Raw genomic sequence first — 20,388 nt, 5'->3', positions numbered from 1 at the left:
AAAAGTTTCTCTACATTGTCGTCTGACGTGTATTGTTTAATTTTACCACCGGTTAAATGCAAATATACCGGTCAAAAACTTGTTTCGAGAGGTGTTTAAATATTATTGTAAGTTTTCGTCGACAATACTCGTAAAACATTTAGTGAAAAACATAATTTAAACAGACGTAAATCTAATGGCCAAGTATGTTTGTATTTGAATTATAACTGAAATTAGATTTTCAAAACGGAAACATTTTAATATTAGTTATACAATCTGAATTTATATGCTTACCTGGGTGGTTTTTGGTCCCTATTGTGATCATTGTAAAATTTATGTACCTGAAAAATATGTAAAATGTATAATGCAGTGTTCTCATAAATTTCGTAACATCAGCAAAATAGATAACAATAAACTCGTGCATACGTATTGTTTAACAAACATTATCTACAAACATTAAAGTACCGGAGTAATGGATAAGTATAGTCGGCATCCCCGGGCCAAAATTTTAACAAATGAATACATGCACTTACAGTAAATTATTAGCCTTTGTAACTTTCACTTAAATTTGACAAATCTGTAGGCAAATACATATAAAAATCGAATCACATTGTCTTATTAAGCCTTTCTTAAAGATAAACTATGCTTATCTTTGGGTGAAATACTTTTATTGCAGAAATATTTTTAATTGAAATCTTGGAAATTCTTACTGAATAGGTCAAAGAGAGTTTTGATAAAAATGCAATCCTAATTATGATTACTGGTCACAGTAATTCCGTACCTTCTTAAAAACAGTTTTTTAGATGATGCTATATATCTATACTGTGTTTACTTAGTGTATAGAATTTCAAACATAAAATTTTATCACTGTGTATACTCAAAAAAAAATATTTTACATTAAAAATACACAACTCAATAGCAATTATCAGTGTTTTCAAATATCGAATTTGAGTATACCTGAACCATCTTATTCCTCTGTTGGCAATAAGTACATTTACAGCGATTTAGTATTTTGTATGGAAGTCAAAATACTACTTTGTTTACATTTTGCTGTTGTTATGACAAATTATTTTATATTGATTGCTATCTTTTCAGGTAGCAAGCATCTAACATTCTCTATAACCCTTATTTCAACATTAAAATATCATGATTGACCTTTCTAAAGAAGTAAAAAATTATTTGTTTCTGAGGCATAACGTGCATATTCTTTTTATTCACATCAGATTCAAATAATGAAAACTATACATGAAAGTAAAACGAACTATTACATATATAGCAGTTTATATACATAAAGATTTATCAGCGAAATGATATTTAGATATTGGAAATAAAAGTCTCCCTACATACACAATTTATCCATTTTGAAAGATTTTTTTGACAAATGTGAGCATAATATGCATAATATGTGTATTTAGTTTGTTTGTTTGTTTCATTTTACGCCTTTTCCCAACAGTATTTCAGTAATATAAGCGAGTAGTTTCCTAACTACCGAACCTGGAGAGTTACACTAGTACTAGACTACCTTCCTCCGTGCTAAACTACCAAAGCATCTCCCGGGGATCGAACCCACGCCAGAGAGGTAAATGGATTAGAAGTCATCGACTCTAACCCCTCGACCACGGAGGCGGTATGTGTATTTAGTGATTCACACTTATTCACTAAACTAAAATTATCCATATAAACTATAATTGACCTATAAACATCAAAGGGACATGTTTACCCACCTCGAGTCTACCTTCATAACGGTATGTCTGTGTCCCTGATTTGTATCTTGGCAGCCGTACAGTCCAGAACTTAACGTCGTCGAATTTCTTATTGTTATTATAATACATTGTTACGTTTAGTCTCCTTTAAACTAATATCGAATCATAGTGTTGACTATTTTAAACACTCCTAATTCAATGTATCTTTCGAATGTCACCTATATGTTATGTTTTCTACAGAGACAGTGGTTGGATTTGTTCTTAGATGATATACTTAGCCAGTTCCTTTCACAAAACAATTATTTAGTATATACATGTAGAAAATGCATGTTTATAGGTGACACAATTTCAATAATTGATTATTGCACTTTTTATCCTAATACTAAACAACAATTAACTGTATCTGCACATAAAATAACAACCCAGTTTGTTCTTCTACAACAGAACAACCAAGTATTTCCAGAATTATTCAAATGAAACAGATCTAATAGTATCAATGTATTGCACTGCGAAATCCTTATATCAATTAAAAAGAAACATGGATATCAGATACACTGCAAACAAATAACCCATGTTATTTCAATACAGTTTCTGATGTCTTCATATGAAATATGATAATTCTTATTTTAGTCATACTTCATAATCCTTGATATATGCACGAAATTTCAGTGAACTTTAGAACACGAACATGTTCTGCATGATAATTAACACTAAATTTGAGCCGCGTCATGACAAAACCAACATAATGGGTTTGCGACCAGCATGGATCCAGACCAGCCTGCGCATCCGCGCAGTCTGATCAGGATCCATGCTATTCGCTTACAAACCCTATAGCAAGTAGAGAAACTGATAGCGAACAGCATGGATCCTGATCAGACTGCGCGGATGCGGAGGCTGGTCTGGATCCATGCTGGTCGCAAACCCATTATGTTGGTTTTGTCATGACGCGGCTCATTTCATAATACACAAGAGGTTGTCCTACAGAATTCGTATGATATTCTTTTAATGTACTAATCTCACTTTTATTTGAGCTGGTAATATGACCTTGTGCACTGAGAAATTTAGAATCACGTTCACTTTTCTATCTTCAATGCATTCATGTTCACACTTCTTCGTGTACTTTTTCATGTGATTACGTAATAACTAAGTATCATTCAATACACGTTAATAAATTCATTAAATTAATTCAATTCAACAAGTGCTTTATACATACCAAGATACTCATTGAAGTCGTTATTTAAGATACCCCTATGCAGGCGATTTACGCAAATTTAAAAAAGAACCCACACATTCACTCTCTTTAAAAACTATTAAACTTTTTAAGGCGTGCACAACTTCAAAACATTCTATTTTTAGACTAAATACCATCATACACTCATATATTTAACATGTATTTTAATACTTTCAATCGCACGGATGACTCAAACTGTAACTGATTATATAACCATGCAGTGTGCAAATAAGCCTCTTCGTTTGATTAAACATAGACCATGATCATGCTCAATTTATTCATATGTCGCAGCTCATAAAAAATATCAGCCAAGACTCACTCCGGAATGCTTTTTTGGGGGATAACGGTGTTTTTGTATATGTTCTCATTACATATGTATTTATGTATGCCTGTAAACTCTTATCTTTTAATGAATTGTGCTGTTCGCATACGATTTATTACTAAACTTATGTTTTGTAATGTTACGATATGGTATATGCTATTCCAAAAATAATCAAGTATTCAAAATTCTAAAACTGGAATTACTGTCCCCGTACAACTTATTTTGTCTGGTCGTTTTGTACACTGATAATTTGTAATCCAATGTCTTTAATATATACATGTGGAGTTATAAATGTTTTCACACTATTCCGTCAGCTGTGTCAATAATTCCCTCATATGTTACAATTACTTTCATTTTAACACTTTTTTCTTTCTCAGACATATAAATCACGTCGTAATATCCATGTTCAGAAATGAAACATCCTTTTCACTTTGAGCCTTTTTCCACGGATTTTAATTTAGTGTCGCATATTGTGGCAATTTTAACAGATTTATTACAACAAGTTTGTTTAATATTATCATGGGACGGTTTAAAGGTTCAGTAAGCTCGCTCTATTTTACGATATACTATTTGTAAATATGTAAAACTGAATGAATGGGACTGTACGTGTATATATAAATACATAGTTTATTTATTTCGTAGCTTTTAGAATAAACTTTAAAAAAGGATCGGTTCAATAAATGTATTGTAATCCTTTAGCCGTTAAAGTACGCTTAAAGCCTTTTTTCACAAACCATCGGCGTGAACGGTGAAAAACATCCTAATCTCTTATACTGGTTGGACAAATTCACTGTGATTTAAATCATCCTATTTAATATTGCAACATCTCCGTTTTGTATATTTCACAAGGTTTAAGACAACCCGTGGAGTAAATTGTCCGTACAAGGGTATAGTGTATCGTTTGATTGTTGTAATGAATGAAATTGTAGACCTGTGGTCGGATGATCATTTCGACCATAAACACCGTGTTCATGGACATATGTATTCATTGCGAGTATTTTAAATGAGAGGAAGGCCGAGGTTGTTAATATGGTGGTTTTTGTACATTTTAAATATATAAACGTTTATCATTAAACACTGAGTTTATGGGCATTTAAAATGAGCACAAGGTCACGGTTGATAATGTTGTTGTTTTGTATATTTTGTATATCTGTTTATTGTGTTTGATGATATTTTATTTACTGTTAGGCCTATAGTTCATTTAGCTTTTAATGTCAGCAAAGTGAAAAGCTTACTTTTGATTTCTTTTGAAATGCAAACTTCTATTTATTTAAATGATAAACAAGTAAACGAAAAAATGTTTCACAATGCTTTTAAATTGCATGCTTTGCAAGTGAACAATTTTCTTCTAAGCGATAGCAAATTTATATTAAAAATGTGAAAATCTTAATATATTTTAGATAGAGAAATAAATCAGTGTAGTCAATATAGGAAGAATATTATCATAATTATTTGGATGTTTAATGCTATATAGCAGTTTTCTAGTATTTTCCTGCAAAATATTTGACTCAATGATAAGAAGTATCTATTGAGAAATAAAGCATAGCATTGAGTGTTTTATTAGTGAATCAGAAGAACGGTACGGACCGAGCTTCTTGCAATGAAAAATGTATCCCATGCTGTGTGAAAATGTCATGCGTAACACGACATATCATTTTCAAAGGGCCATGTTTAAAATAAAATTGTGAGTGAGTGATTACAATATATCATAACACGATTGTGTTCAGTTATCGCAATGATCAAAATCTATTTGACAATATACAATTACAGAGCAATTGCACTGAAAGTTAGCACCTTAGATACATTGCCATTATATTCTATGCATTTTACTATTTCCGGGCTTACAAGTCCTCAAACTTCTTCATTTAAAAGCTAAGTTCTTAGTTAGTTTAGAAGCAGCTACATAACAACATTACAATGATCTTTTAGTTTGAACCAGCCGAGTATTCAACCTAAGTAGAACTCCCAACATTCCAAAGAAATAGCAGCTCTATCACAAGACAAACGCTGCGGTTTTTTATGTGATCAAATTATACATACCACGGTTGGTCCACCATGGTCCACAGTTCCTGACACAGTTGAAGCGACGGATCTCCTTGACCTTGAATCATCGCTAGAACTTCCTGACTGTCTGCTCATGCCGCCTAGTGAAACAACACCCGAGTCTTTACCTCCTTATAAAATAAACATACAACTTGATGACAAAATTAGGATACAGAAAGGCAATTAATTCATATATGGCATACTCTTACAGTGATGGAAATATGTTTCGAAACAACATTTAATGGTCAAAGAAAAACAGAGGATAAAACCGTTGATTAAACATTAAAAAAAACAACATGAAATATATTTGGACTTTAAGAAAGCCTTTTGCTAAATGCCCCAAGAACATGACCATCCAATATATGGTGACAATTTAAAATATAAAATAGTTATATGTTTGTATTATTTTAAAATTGGTGTTATACAAGGGAGAAAACCGCCGAACATATTTTCCTGAGTTTATGGAAAAGTTGTGTTTTATTATACTGTATAAAAACATCGTGACGACGTCGCGTTTGATCTATTGTGCATCTATTAAACGTTCAATGAATGCATAAAAAACTTTCATCACTCAATCTCTTGTAAAAAAAAAGAACTCCCGGACAAAACCTCAAAAGCAATTTCTTTCATTCTATTCATTTTTATTGGACAGATTTATGAGGATGTCAAAAAACTGAGACTTATTTTATGCATCAAACAAAACATTTCGCCTTATAATGACTTCCCTAAAGTAAATATGTATATAATTTACAAAATAAATTATAAAATACTTTTAAAGACGACCATATTACCTCTGAGAATAGAAACGAGCATGTTAATGATTATGGCATCATGTGATATCTCATTGAAAATAAGGATAACTCAATTTCAAGCAAAAGAAAAAACAACAACCAAAAACAGTAACAACAACAACAATAAATATGATATCTCATTTTGTAAATCATCAAAATAAAACGTTACTAATTAGAATTGAGATAAAGGTATTATTTACACGGCAAATTTGCAAATTCTATCTTGCTTAGTCACATCAGTAAAGTCATAAGGCTTTTTTTATTGTTCACAATTTTCTTTGGAATTTTACTCTACTTTTATTATTCATTACATTATTTAAAATATCAAACTTATTTGAGTCCTTTATTTTCAATAATTAATTTTATTTTAGCGAAATAGTTCGAACTATTGAAGTTTCTTGAGACTAAATGACTAAGCATTTATATAGATATACTGGTAATAAAGTCATTCATGTTTGGTTTTAGCCTTTACTTTTTGCACACATACAATTGTTTGTTATATCATTTGGAACATTTCATGCACAGTTATTTTTTTATCTATCTTATAACTCACATTAGCTATTCTTAATTGTTTATTCTATCGGCTGCAATGATAAGTGTTTGATTTTTCATATGAATGAATAAGGTGATAAATGTATCCTTAACTAATCCCAAAACTCAGACATTAAAGGGAATTGGTTTATAATAGGAGTAAAACAATAAATATTTTAAGTCGAAAGTATTGAGTATCATTCATAGCAACAAACTATGGCGAATTATATATGTATGTAGTTGGCAAATATGTAATACATGATCCGAAATAACATGTATTTATATAGCAGGTAATTAAATGTTCTAGAACAAAATATTATTATTTATTATGTAAATGTTCATTCAAAATTACTTAGAACGATATCTTTTTTTTTTCAAACAATATTTAATAAAATTAGGCAAATGATCATAGTTGGTATTTTTACAGAAGGAAATATCTATTCGTTTCTGAGGCATAATATGCCTTTAATTTTCAATAAAGTCAAACCAAAACTATTCAGCATTTGATATTGAACAATACATCTTTTATTGCTTGCAATTAACAAAAGTACTAAATGCATCATACATACTTGACACTTGCGAGCGTTGTGAAACGCCTGACGCTATTGACGATCTTTTAGGATCATAATCTACTACTTCAGAGCCATGGAATGCAGCTACGTTCTGTTTTATTTCCTTTACCTCAGAATCTAAAAGATCAAGATCATTTGGAACGTCTCCCTACAAAGAAAAAGTGGAGTTCGTAAATGATATACAATTTTATATGAAATACCTAGAAAATGCCGTTCGTAAATTTGTTACACACATGTTTCCATTTAAAGACATAGATAATCTTTTATTCTAACACGATCCACATTTTTCCGTATTGAACATGGGACCGAACGTGTGTGTAAATATGCAATAAAATCACTGGTGTCAACTACTTTTAGACATGTGCCGTAACCATTAAAAATGCGACGTGCTAATATACTTCTAAACTTATTACAATAAAACGTTCCCTTTAATTTAGCCATGGGATTTTCTTACATATCAAACAAAACACAAACAGTACAATGTACGTAATTATATTTGTTTTTTTTTAATTCAATCAAGTACAAAGTGATGCCAATGCTTTTAGTATTGGAGATTAAATATCGTGAAAGTTAATGCTAGAGGATGTTTTTCATAAATTAAGTCAAACAGATTGTGTGATTTTCATTACGTTCTTTTGTTATCATTTTCCTCAAGGGATCTCCCTTTTTCAGAATGTTTGTCAATGTCCCACTTAAATTGATGCCCGGAGAATGCATGTTATTTCATGTAAGTAGTGTCTTTAATGTCCAACCACCCCGACCCCAACACCCCCGCCTCTGCATAAATCGTTCGTGATATTCTGAAACCGGCTAAACCAACGACATTGGGTATCAAAAAGTGAAAGATCCTATATGTTGTAATTGAGGTTGTATACCACATTTAAGCAAATATTTGTCCATATTATATGTAATCATTAAAATATATGCATTCATTTCTTATTGAAAAATTTGACTTAGACTTTATAGAAAAATATTTTATTACCTCCCTTTATTTACATGAACTGTTAAATTCGGTGATACCTTTATAAATAATGCTTTTTGGAACTTACAAAATTGATAAATCTTTATTTGAGCATCATATTTATGATATAAAACCATAAAAAATTTGTGTTACAGGATCTTTCAGTAAATTAAACCGATAATATTCATACATTTATGTATATTACTTTTCTTTTCAGTTTGTTTTGTGAATATATTATGTTTTAAAACAATCTAACAGGATGCGGTTTAAGGAAACAAGATTCATCAATCTCTTATAAAGATAAAGATATTTTTTGTTTTGAATCTTAATTATGCATTAAAGCGGCCTTCAGATTTTTTTTGAAAAAACAACAAAAAACAAACAACCCCCCCCCCCAAACAAAAACAACAAACACAAAACAACAAAAACAAAACAACAGTTCTGTCTTGTTTCAAACTAAGAATTTCAGTATTTTTTCTCTGTAAAGCCTTCTTCAACACAGCGTCCTGAGATCTATCTATAACCCAGCTGTGACGTTCGTTTCTAAAAATAGAAGATCGGGAAATAAATTGTCCCTTTACTAATTACTAAAGAGCGGGCCGGTATATTAGAGGTATCGAGGTGTCTCCTCATTGTTTATGTATTTTATAGTCGGCACAACTCATTTTCCACCTTTAAAAAGTTAATTTTGGTTGGACAATTATATGAAACGATTTATTTGAAAACAACATATTTAACATTTAGAAAAGCTGAAGGCCGCTTTAACTGTCCACGCTTCTATCGTTTACAAAGTTACAAGGAAAAATTTTAAAGTTTCGAATGATATATTAACTGATTTAAAATCAATTTTGTAAGGCTACACTCTTCTATCATTGTATTTTTTACATTCATTGATATGCAAATTCAAATGACTTCTAAGAACGTGCTCATGAATTTAAATTACAAAAGCGATGTCATTATAAATAGACATTTTTTTTCATAAAATAACTGCGTTATTCAGATACAGATCAGACGGTTTATTTAGACTTCTTTCCGATGAGAAAATTTGCACAGCAGTTTAATTAATTTACTTCTAGGATACTTCGAAATTCATGGAATAGATGATGTCAAAAATATGACCACCCTCCTCGACATTGCATAATGAAATGAATTGCAAAATATAAGTAGGAATGTTAGACTTATGGCGAAGTTCTCGTAATATAAAGTGCTTTTTACGCTATAGATCAATCCTAGAACCAGTGAACATTATTTTGTAATTAGAAACAATTAGGTACCGATATATCTTGTACTGTAAAGAAATATGTTTGTAAAACGCGAAAAGCGTCACTGCCATGGTCACTTTTTCACAATTTTCTACGTATTAATTAAAATATTTAAACGATATCTTTATAATAGACCATCTACGTCGAAATTTATTGAACTGATTTCCTCTAATAACAAAATTATACTTACGAACCTACCTTAATATTTGAAAAGAATCTATTAAAATCAGGAACAATATTGTTAGTAACCTAGTACTAACAATTGAATTTTGATATTTTGTAACAAAATTTATACCTAAAATTCAAATGATTTCTTGTATCAAATATGTTTGTTCTTTACCAAATTGATTTATAAGTGACAGTATTATTTTTCTTAAATCATTGTTATTTACTCTCCATCTTTACATGAATTTCAATGCTATAATATATCAAATTCTATATTATTTGTTGAATATAAACGTGACATTTTTACAGTTTGTATGTATATTGTAGTGATGATGTACTATGTACAAATCCATAATTTAAATCATGTTCTGTTCTGTTCTATAAATTAAATTTCATACCGTATAGTAAGATGCATATTCAAATCTTAAGACTTCCATTCTTCCTGGTAGAATGGATAAAAACTATCTTATCAGTGGAAATATTGATTCGTGAATATATCATTACCCGTTACTCTTTATTTTAAAGTTTGCTGTTAGATGTAAGTGTATACTTTGACAGTGATCTTTTAATAACGTGCATACTTTTCAAAGCTAGTTTAATCCCAAAACGCCAATATTATCTTGTAAAAGATATATTTATGATCCAAATAAAAACTGCAATCTAATGGGAAGTATAGAAAAGTTAAATCAATTCTCTGTGTCCAACGTCTTAACTTGTACTAATGGAGTATGTGAAACAATATATTCTATAAAGAAGCCATCTTGAACATATATTGCAAATGAAATAAATGGTAACTTTTTTAAAGGACTCTTAACACGGCAACATTGAAAATAATTCAGGCTCGTTTTGATTGAGTCGGTTCGTGAATGATAGTAATAAATGCAAGCTACCGAACATGCTCTCTAGCACCGTCTCAAAAAGAATTTAACATCAAGTATAAAAGTGGTAGAACTTAAAATTTTGTAACAACTACAGATATGTTCATATGGCAGCTATCAATTTAAAAATCAGTATTTAATTATCATGCCTCGATATCAATCTTTGATGTAAACCTCCAGTCCGTTGAGAAAAGTCATTGCAATTTCAGTTGTTTAAGGGGCTCCATTGAGATTTTTAGACATGACGGAACTGGAAATATGTTTTTCGAGATTAATGTTCCATTTGATGTTTGTCTAAACCAATAACTTGTTTGAAATTGCAGATCATTTGCTCTTTTCGTTTTTCCAGAATAATTATTCGAATTGTGAAAAATAGCCTAAAACTTAAAAGCGTTGCAACCATTTTCACTCAAATTTGGGCTAAGAAGAGCAAAAAATACGATTTACAATTTATTTCTGAGAATATTTTTAAATTACCTTTACATAGCTCTCTTTTAAGTGCCCAAATTGTATTTGTAAGCAATTAAAATTTTATGTTTTAGGCTTGTGCACCTCAGTGGAGTTCCTTTAACAATGCTTAAGCCGGTGCTTGAGGGCGTGAGAGTGATAACATGAACCAATATGTCCAATACTTTAATTTTCACAAACTGATGTCGTTGGCTTTGCTTTCTTTTGGTGACAACCTCCATTTGTGTATTTAATCTATACTTCAAATAAAACAAAATCGGTTTCAATCATATGTGTTTAAGGGTAAGTGAAAAACATACCTTTGATATACCAATAACATACCCCCGCCACAATTCACGCTCTGTCGATTTCTTTGTCTATAAATAAAAACGAAAGTAAAATAATGTTAAAAGTCACTGCTTTTATGCAAAAAGTCTTACAAAATATGTGAATATACATATATGTTTTGATCAAATGAATATTCATATTTCTTCAGAAGAAGTATGGTTGTATCAGTTATTGCAGAAGAAATAATATTAACATCGCCCCCATCCCCTAAAGCGAACATCATGCAATACGCATTAAGAATAGCTTTATAGAATATCACCACGACTGTGAATCAAATATGATAATAAATTTCCCAACAATTTTTCTTATATAATTTAAAAAATATATGAGCCACGTCATGACAAAACCAACATAATGGGTTTGCGACCAGCATGGATCCAGACCAGCCTGCGCATCCGCACAGTCTGATCAGGATCCATGCTGTTCGCTATCAGTTTCTCTACTTGTTATAGGGTTTGTAAGCGAACAGCATAGATCCTGATCAGACTGAGCGGATAATTATATTAATTATTTGAATACAAAATAAAAATGGTAAAAAATGGCATAGATATACGATATTAGAATTTATAATATATTAATTATCATAACTATATATTTATTTGTCAGCATGAAGGAACCGTCGTATATTTAAACTAATCAGCGATTGGCTGTAAAGTTAAACAAGGAAGTTTTTTAAAGACACTTATATTAAATTAAATCAATTTTCATAATGCTCAATAGGCCCATTATGCCAAAAAATGCTTTCATTTTCAATTCTTCAAAACTTTTTACTTTTTGGTATCTTGTTACAGTTTTATAGAAAATACACTTTTGCCATAAAGGTGATTAATCTTTGTTTCTTTTGCTTTGTTAGCAAATGGTATAATTATAGTGAATTAGTATTTTGTATGGAAGTCAAAATACAACTTTGTGGACATTTTTTTTACCTTTAAGACACATTACTGCATATGCAAAATAACATGTTAATCAAATGTTAATGGTTCGGCCGTGGATAACCGACGATGTTAAACACATAACACGCTCTAAATCAATTACTAAAACATTTTTAAACATGTTTGACATTTCTAAAGAATCTTAAAATTATGCTTTTCTGGGACATAATGTGCCTTTTAACAAAATATACGACTCCTGCACTCTTTCATTGTATGGAATATGGGAAATGGGAAAGTGGTAATTAAAAGGTCAGGATTTTCGCAAGTTCGTTACAGTGATTCAGCTCTATTTCAACGATAATTGTTTTTGGAGATCGAATAGATACTACCCGCAACCGTTCCACACTTAAATACATGACTTGGAAGATGCGTTTTAATCTAAATTTGTAAAAACAGTGTGGCTCCCTCCAAAACTTAAAGAAATCAATCTCTTTTTCGAGATGGACTTTAAGGTCCGCATACCGAAATATTATTTCTTTCTGAAATTGTAAAAGGAGCAAAGATAGTGTGTTAGACTTAAAAGGTGATTTATTGTGTCATAACTTGGTTTACTTACGAATGCCAATGTGCCAATGCATTTCAACGATAAAATTTGAGATATTTATTATATTTGAAATGAACAAAATAAATCCCCACAGGATTTCCACTCCAAACCTGAGTGTTATGACTTGTTCACATTGATTTGGTATCTTAAAAATGTAAAATAAGGTCTTGGTTCGACATAAAACTTATAACATTTTTTTTAATTTATAGATTGTCTTGATATATATTTGTTTTGATATCTACCAATCTGTGAGTGTATACTTAAGACATTTCTCTGAAGCGCGTAGGAAGTTTGCGTTTTATCATCCCATGTACTCTTTAAACTAAATTTTGAAATACGGAATTATTGTAGCAGTATTTGAAATATTGATAACGTATTGGTATACATAGCATTTTACTATTTTCTATGGTACACCAAACTTAATGGTCGTTTTGTTTGTTTGGTTTTACAGGGAACCAACACACTTTAAGTCATATGGCGCCGAAAGAAGACATATGATTTTGGATAACCTCGGGTGATACGAACTTAAAACCAAACTTAATCTACATGCATTTAACTTAATATCTAAAAAAGATATAAAAATACCTTAAATCTATTTAGTCTTGTACCCGTATTTAGATCAAATTTGTAGCCTTTAGAGGGATGTCCCTTTCCTTTGATGAATTCAGTGTTGCTGTCAATAGTCAAGTTGCCAATTTGCTAAAAGGAAAACATACATTTTGAATAAAATGTTGATACCGACAATAAATAATAAAACTTTAAAAAGTACATATTTTTGTTTTTGATTTGGCACCATTTTATTGCTATGGCTTGTAATTGTTTTCAATTTTATACTGTTATTTCTACAGTCACAGTCCTTCTCCTTTAATGAAAACTGAATTATTTACAAAGCCATATAGACGCAAGTGTATTAAATATCTAATTGTTTTCCAACGTGTATGCTGCATTTGTATAAAATTTCACTGTTCACCTTAAATTGCAATGCGCAATGATACGGAGCATTCAAAGAGAAGAGCATAAGTTTATATGATAAACAATTATTATAACTTGTCATATTGTGTCAGACCTTGTTAGAAACATGCTTCTTTGCTATGACTTGAAAGCTTCTTAAGAATTTTCTAGAGTTTTTATGTGTTGCTAATACCACATTATGCACTGACCGAGGTAATATGTGGTCAAAGAAACCGGAAATAGTTTAATGCACTATTTCATACCATGAAAGCCAATGCAACTTTTGTCTGAATACTATTTTCCGATTACTTAGCGGTCTTTTAAAACTTCTGGTGACTGCAAAATGATATGCCGGGTGTTATGGCAAAGAGGTCGATTTTCGGAGATTTCAAAACATGATTAAAGCATCGTTTGCCGTCTTTTCATGCTTTTCAACATGCCGCATTTTCGTGAGAAACACTGTACATGACAAAAATAATGAACAGCGATTAACGGTGCCATTTAAAGATTATGACATAAGTTGAGGTACTTGTGTGGAAAACTAAAGATTTCTTACTGTTTCTTGTGATGGTGCATCAGTACTAAATATGTACATGACATTGCCCTCCAATAGCCCAAATAACCTTTCATACCTGTAGCCAGTCTGAAAAAAAAAGAAGAAAGAAACTATACATCGATCAAAATATGTACTGTGATAGAGCCGTCCATTATGAGGTTATTTTACATTTTTGAGTACAATACTGAATACTATTAGACGAGTACACAGCTGCAACCTGTATTGGACTAGGCGTTTTGTCCGCTTAACACATATCATTTTTCATGCATGTTGATTTCAAATTAACCTATTTTGAGAAAACATTTTACTGATTTTCTTTTAGAATTTTTAGATGTTTTGATAGTCTCCTATAATTCCGATGAAGGAAATCCTGTTTTATGAATAAAGTTTTTTTAAATAAAGATAAATGAATATGTAAACAAAAATGATACCCCAATAAAATATGAGATGAGTTGAATGTCTTGGATTCCTATGAATATCATTCAAGATTTTTTGCACCTTTGACCATGCTACATATTGTCCTAATTTGGCCATATGTCCTGGTACCTGGTCGTAATTTCAGAATAAGGAAAAGCCAAATGTTCCGGTATCTTATGTCCTAATTTCAGGATAATGAAATGCCAACTATTTTGGTATCAAGTGTCCTAATTTCAGGATAATGAAATTTCAAATGTTCTAGTACCTTATATCCTAATTTGTGAATAATGAAAGGATAAATGCTCTGGTACCCTTGTCCTAATTCAGGATAACTAAAAATACCACATTTTCTGGTACTTTATGTCCTAAATTCAGGATAATGAAAGGTCAAATGTTCCGGTACCTTATGCCCTTATTTCAGGATAAAGTAAGGCCAAATGTTCAGGTACCTTAGTCCTAATTTCAGGATAATGTAAGGCCAAATGTTCATGTACCTTATGTCCTAATTTCAGAAGAATGAAAGGTCAAAGGTTCTGCTATGTAACGTCCTAATTTCAGGATAATGAAAGGTCAAATGTTCTGGTACGTTTTGTCCTAATTTCAGGATAATAAAAGGTCAAATGTTCTGGTACGTTTTGTCCTAATTTCAGGATTATAAAAGGTCAAATGTTCCGGTACCTATGTCCTAATTTCAGGATAATGAAAGGCCAAATGTTCTGGTACCTCATGTAACCAAATGGTAAAAACCACTCAATTAAACAATTATATCTCTTTATTGTATATATTTTTAAAGCGATTCGCATTTCTATCCTGCCTGTCTTCTATGAAAAAAGAAATTCGGCATTTTGAGCAATTAAGATTCAATACAAGAAAACATACCATTATAAAAAAAACACCGTCAAAAGGTCACTATTAAACGTGTGTCTATAAATCCTAGATAAGTATCGTTTTGACAAAAAGGCAAACATTGTCCTAAATTTGAAAAAAAATCATATCTAAATTACAAAAGTAGACACTATTATACAAGACTTAGTATATATCAGAACGAACAAATAATGAAAGAGGGTACCTTAGTACCTTTTGTAGAAAGGTAAATATCAATTCTTTTTGACGGATATTGTAGACGTAATTATATATTAAATTGCATTTTTTAAACCCGGAAGTGACACAAAATAACATTGTTTACAGATATGTATTTATCTAATTAGCTTTATTATAATGATATATGAAATTCAAGCAAGATTTTGCTATACTTCTTCCAGGCTTACCGTTCAGTACCGGTATACTTCAAGGTGATGTTATCTAACAGGTACTTTCTTTTGAAAGAAAACGTTCTAATGTTTGATGTTTTGTCAAATTTATTACTGGTACAAAATTTTACATACTGTTAAATACAAACAGTTGATCAATACTTGTTTTGAACCATTCATTCCCCGAATAACCAATTAATATGCGTGCATGCATGTGCTCGTAGATCTATTTTAAGCCTTTCTCAAAGAAATATTTTTCCCCTCAAACGACCCATGCCAGTTTTGATAGGGTAGCTATAGGTAGGTTCAGAGATTATAATTTCAATGAATGAATGGCTGTTTAATGTAAAATGTTTTGAATGTAGATGATTCTTATATAATATTCGTTGAATTGAGGTATCAATGGTTTGGACGTTTCTGTAAGTTAAGTATCATTGCACACTTGACCATCTTCTGATATCTATTGCCCAGTTTCAGGATAATCATAGGCTAAATAGTAAAACAACAACAACAACTACATTCATCAACAACAACAAACAATAACAAGACAAAAAGCACCAACCCCCGTCCCCACAAAAATAAATAAAAAAAAAAAAACAAACAAAACAACACAAAAACATCGATTATAACTATTTATATTTTATAAGTGTGTCGCGTTTCTATCCTTTTCGTCTATCATTAAAAAATTGACATTTTGTTACATCAAAATTCAATACAAGAAAACATGTCATTATAAATACCCCAACTAAAGGTCACTGTCAATTGTACGTCATATCACGAAACACAATCCTTCATTAAGGTGTAATAAAATATGTTTTTCAAGTGTATCACATTCGATCTAATATGATAGTTTAAACAAAATAGACACGCTTGGTTCTTAATTTGAACAAACAAAATATAAAATAGTTATATATACGAGAAGTGGGATTTTTTTTTGGGGGGGGGGGGGGGGGGGGGGGATGGGGTTTTACGTCGCACCAACACAATATAGGTCATGTGGCGACTTTTTTCTAGCTTTAGTTCAGGCACAAATGTGCACCTGAATAGAACCACCGACCCCTATTATAAGGAAAGAAGAAGAAGAAGGAGAAGAAGAAGGAAAAGGAGAAGAAAAAAGTAGAGGAAGAAGAAGAAGAAGAAGAAGACACTTTGAAAGTGGGAACCTTTTGTAATACTGTTTAACGAAAATAGAAGACGTTATTATAAAAAATATTTTTAATACCAGGAAGTAACACAAAATAATATTTTTAATAGATATGAGTTTATCTAATTATCTTTATTGACATAGAGGTAAATTTAATGGCACGCAACATTTTATTTTATTTCAATCAGGTCTATCGTTATATACTGGTATAATTCAAGCTGATTTTATCAATGGCAATACTTCGTTTCGTATATAAAGGAGTTGTTATGTTTGATATTTTGTACCATTTAATACATAACGTTATGAACTTACATATTGACAAAAATAGATTTAGGATGATAACAACAACCGGGAAAAAACCCAACAGAATAGAACATTATAAACAACAGTTTTTGTGGTACATGTACTAAAATGTATCGTTGAATTTCAGAAAACATGTTGTTTTTTTTTCTAAATCCGATTTATGAAACATCGATATAAGATAAAAACAATTATTTGAAACATTAAAATTAAAAAAGTCATAAAATTCATTTTAGTTGCCCGTAAAAGCTAAAGGCTAATAGTTTGTCTTTTCAACAACAACAACAACAACAACAAGAAAAAAACCCAGAATTGTTCACGTCCCAAAACAGCTATATCCTTCAGGCTTTATATAAATGACACCTTCTGCTAATTGCAAAAGTTTATTATTGTTATAGTTAGATTTTGTTTAAATATTTGTTACGAAGTAATTTCTTAAATATATCAATATATCTATATACTTTGTCACATTATAAGGATTACTTTTTCAGAGAGAAAATAAACTTGCCCATGAATGTACAAAAAACATACAAATTGCTGTGGAATTAACATAGTTTGCATATCTTATTTGATATATTTTAAATTTTGACTATTGACTTCCATTCTTTTCTTTGTGTCAAACTAATAATCAATATGGATCCTAAAATGGAATCTCGACAATCGACTGTACATTTATTGCACTTGCTATAAATTGATAAAACATTACATGTATATGTATGTATCGTGCATTCATAGAATTTGACCGGTTAGAAATAGTATTCATATTCCACAAATAGAATGAAATAGCAGCAACTTTAAAACGAAATTAACTAAAAAGGGCAATAGATATAAACGTTCAGAAATTAATAATTTAAGTAGACAAGAACGTTGCAATATATAAGTATGACTTTGAATATTGAAAAATACTTAATTTGTATAAACATCAAATTACAATTAACATGATTCAAATTATTATTACTAAAATTATAAATTAAATCCAGTAGCATTATGGAATTTAAATAGATAATATAGATTATGTCAACAATGTAATATGAATATTATTGAAAATGAATTTCAATGTACACTCGTCCGTCAAAAATTATATACTCTTCGTAGGCAATTTTGCCGATATCTTACTCTTCAGGAAATGGAAACTTTAATGTCATAAAAAATGAAAAAGAACTTAATAATCTGTCAACTTCAATATTCAATTTTGGGGTGCGTTGTTGTAGGTTTTTTTTTGTCGTGATATTCATATTTTTCATCGAAAGTAAGAAACTGATTAAATTGTATATTGTAACGTTAACAACTTCTCTAGAAACATTTTGAATGATTGTACTATGAACGGTTGTCTTACACCTTATCTAGATTATGTATTAAATAAAATTTGCTATAATGTTCTATGTGTAGTTATATTGAATTGAACTTGAATTTCAACCAAGTTTAAAAATGCTGATAAGGATACCAGTAGGTTAAACCAAGTGTTGATGTTGAAATATTTTAACAGAAGATTGGCAAAGTAAATATTTGTAGCGGTTGTAATTTTGCGACATAGTTTTATTCTGGCATTGTCTTTAATTTTCCCCATGGTTAACTTTCATGTTGCTATACAATTATTCGAAGTTTCAAAGTAACATATAATTACAATTTTTAAACAATAAATGTTATCATGAATTAAATGATTAATGATATGACTTTTACTATGATAAGTTTTAGTAGTGTTGTTAATAGTGTTTTCATTGTTGTTGTCGTTGTTGTTGTTGTTGTTGTTGTTGATGATGATGACGACGATGATGATGATGATGATGATGATGATGATGATGGCGATGATGATGGTGATGATGATGATGATAATAATGATGATGATATTACTGTTATAGTATTAATGTTATATATTATTACTACTGTCATTATTAAAACTTGCTTTAAAGTGAATTGGTATATAGTGAAAGGTTTAGAATTTAAACTTTAGAACAACATATTATTTTTCACCATATACACGTTAATAATATATCACTTTGAACATTTTATTTTCAAGCAATATCCAAATGATACATTTCTGTTGTTATTTATCAATATTTGAAATATTCATGAAAAATGTGCCCATTGTAGACCAATTCACTTTAAGTGAATTTTATAAAATACGGATGACTTGGTTAAGTTTCTATCTTGGTCTTATTCTAAACGCTGAACTTTTCAGCTTAAAATGTATTAAATTTTACCTGGATTGAAATGAGTCATTTTGATACTGTACTATATTTTGCTAATATTTTATACAGTACTGTAATGACCATATTTAGCGGTCTTGATCATTTATCATTTTTCAGAAGCCCCATTGTGAGGATATAAAGATGATGTTATCATACCGTATTGGTCACTGGGGTCAAATTAGATATTTGAGCTGAATAATCTTTCACTCTACTACGGACATTAAGAAACTTAAAGAATGTGCAAAGTTTAAAAACACGCTGACCTAATTTGAATATTTTATATACAAGTATAAAAACGATAAGTTTTTAAGTGGCATATTTGGATTTTGGGTTGAGACAAAGTCAAAAGGTTCCTAGTTAAGTTTGTGAGAAATCAAAAAGAAAAAAAAGAACTGATAAAAGGTTCATATCTTATATTGTTAAGGGTTAAGTATGATAATATTGATATCTTTCGATTCCTTTGTAAACAACCAAACAGCCAAGCTTTTTTATTTTAGATAATGTTCATACAACGAGTGGTTTACCGAGACGGAGAAGTCCATCGAGTAGGTCAAAGTTGGCTTTGGGAAAAGTCTATTTAGTCCCCTAGTTTTGGCGAATTGCAATATGTTCTTAAAATTTACCCGGTGCTATTTCATACTCGTGAAAATTCTATTTAATAATCCACATTTTGTGTTTTGTATGAAAGTAAGCGACATTCATTTGGCCTCGTAAATGAATAATTGTCAAGGTGTTCCGATTGCTTGTTATTGATATCACAAAAAGTACAAGAAAAAAGGCAACAAAAAAAAAAAAAAAAAAAAACAAAAAACAAAAAAAAATAGAAAAGAAAGAAAGAGAACTTCATATCTATCTAATCTATTTGAATTATT

The 20,388-nt window shown here is 30.4% G+C and overlaps 1 protein-coding gene across 25 annotated transcripts in view; it reads right to left on the bottom strand.

Annotated features, from left to right (window-relative positions):
* LOC132722900 (serine/threonine-protein kinase pakB-like) overlaps positions 1 to 20,388 on the bottom strand; it is a 43,096-nt gene that overhangs the window by 16,139 nt on the left and 6,569 nt on the right. For 24 of the 25 annotated variants that reach the window (XM_060707492.1, XM_060707493.1, XM_060707499.1 and 21 more), the window contains exons 2-7: positions 14,217 to 14,303; positions 13,295 to 13,408; positions 11,206 to 11,262; positions 7,170 to 7,320; positions 5,276 to 5,409; positions 274 to 320 (exon numbers count right to left, since the gene is read on the bottom strand). In XM_060707492.1, coding sequence (XP_060563475.1) covers positions 274 to 320; positions 5,276 to 5,409; positions 7,170 to 7,320; positions 11,206 to 11,262; positions 13,295 to 13,408; positions 14,217 to 14,303 — 590 coding nt within the window. Of the gene's footprint in view, positions 1 to 273; positions 321 to 1,703; positions 1,885 to 5,275; positions 5,410 to 7,169; positions 7,321 to 11,205; positions 11,263 to 13,294; positions 13,409 to 14,216; positions 14,304 to 20,388 lie in introns of those variants that run through there. The other variant, XM_060707511.1, reaches the window with a different exon arrangement.

This window comes from Ruditapes philippinarum, unplaced genomic scaffold, assembly GCF_026571515.1.
Source record: "Ruditapes philippinarum isolate M1 unplaced genomic scaffold, ASM2657151v2 ctg34_1_1_1_1, whole genome shotgun sequence".
Classification (NCBI taxonomy): domain Eukaryota; kingdom Metazoa; phylum Mollusca; class Bivalvia; order Venerida; family Veneridae; genus Ruditapes; species Ruditapes philippinarum.
This window is presented reverse-complemented; position numbering and strand designations above follow the sequence as displayed.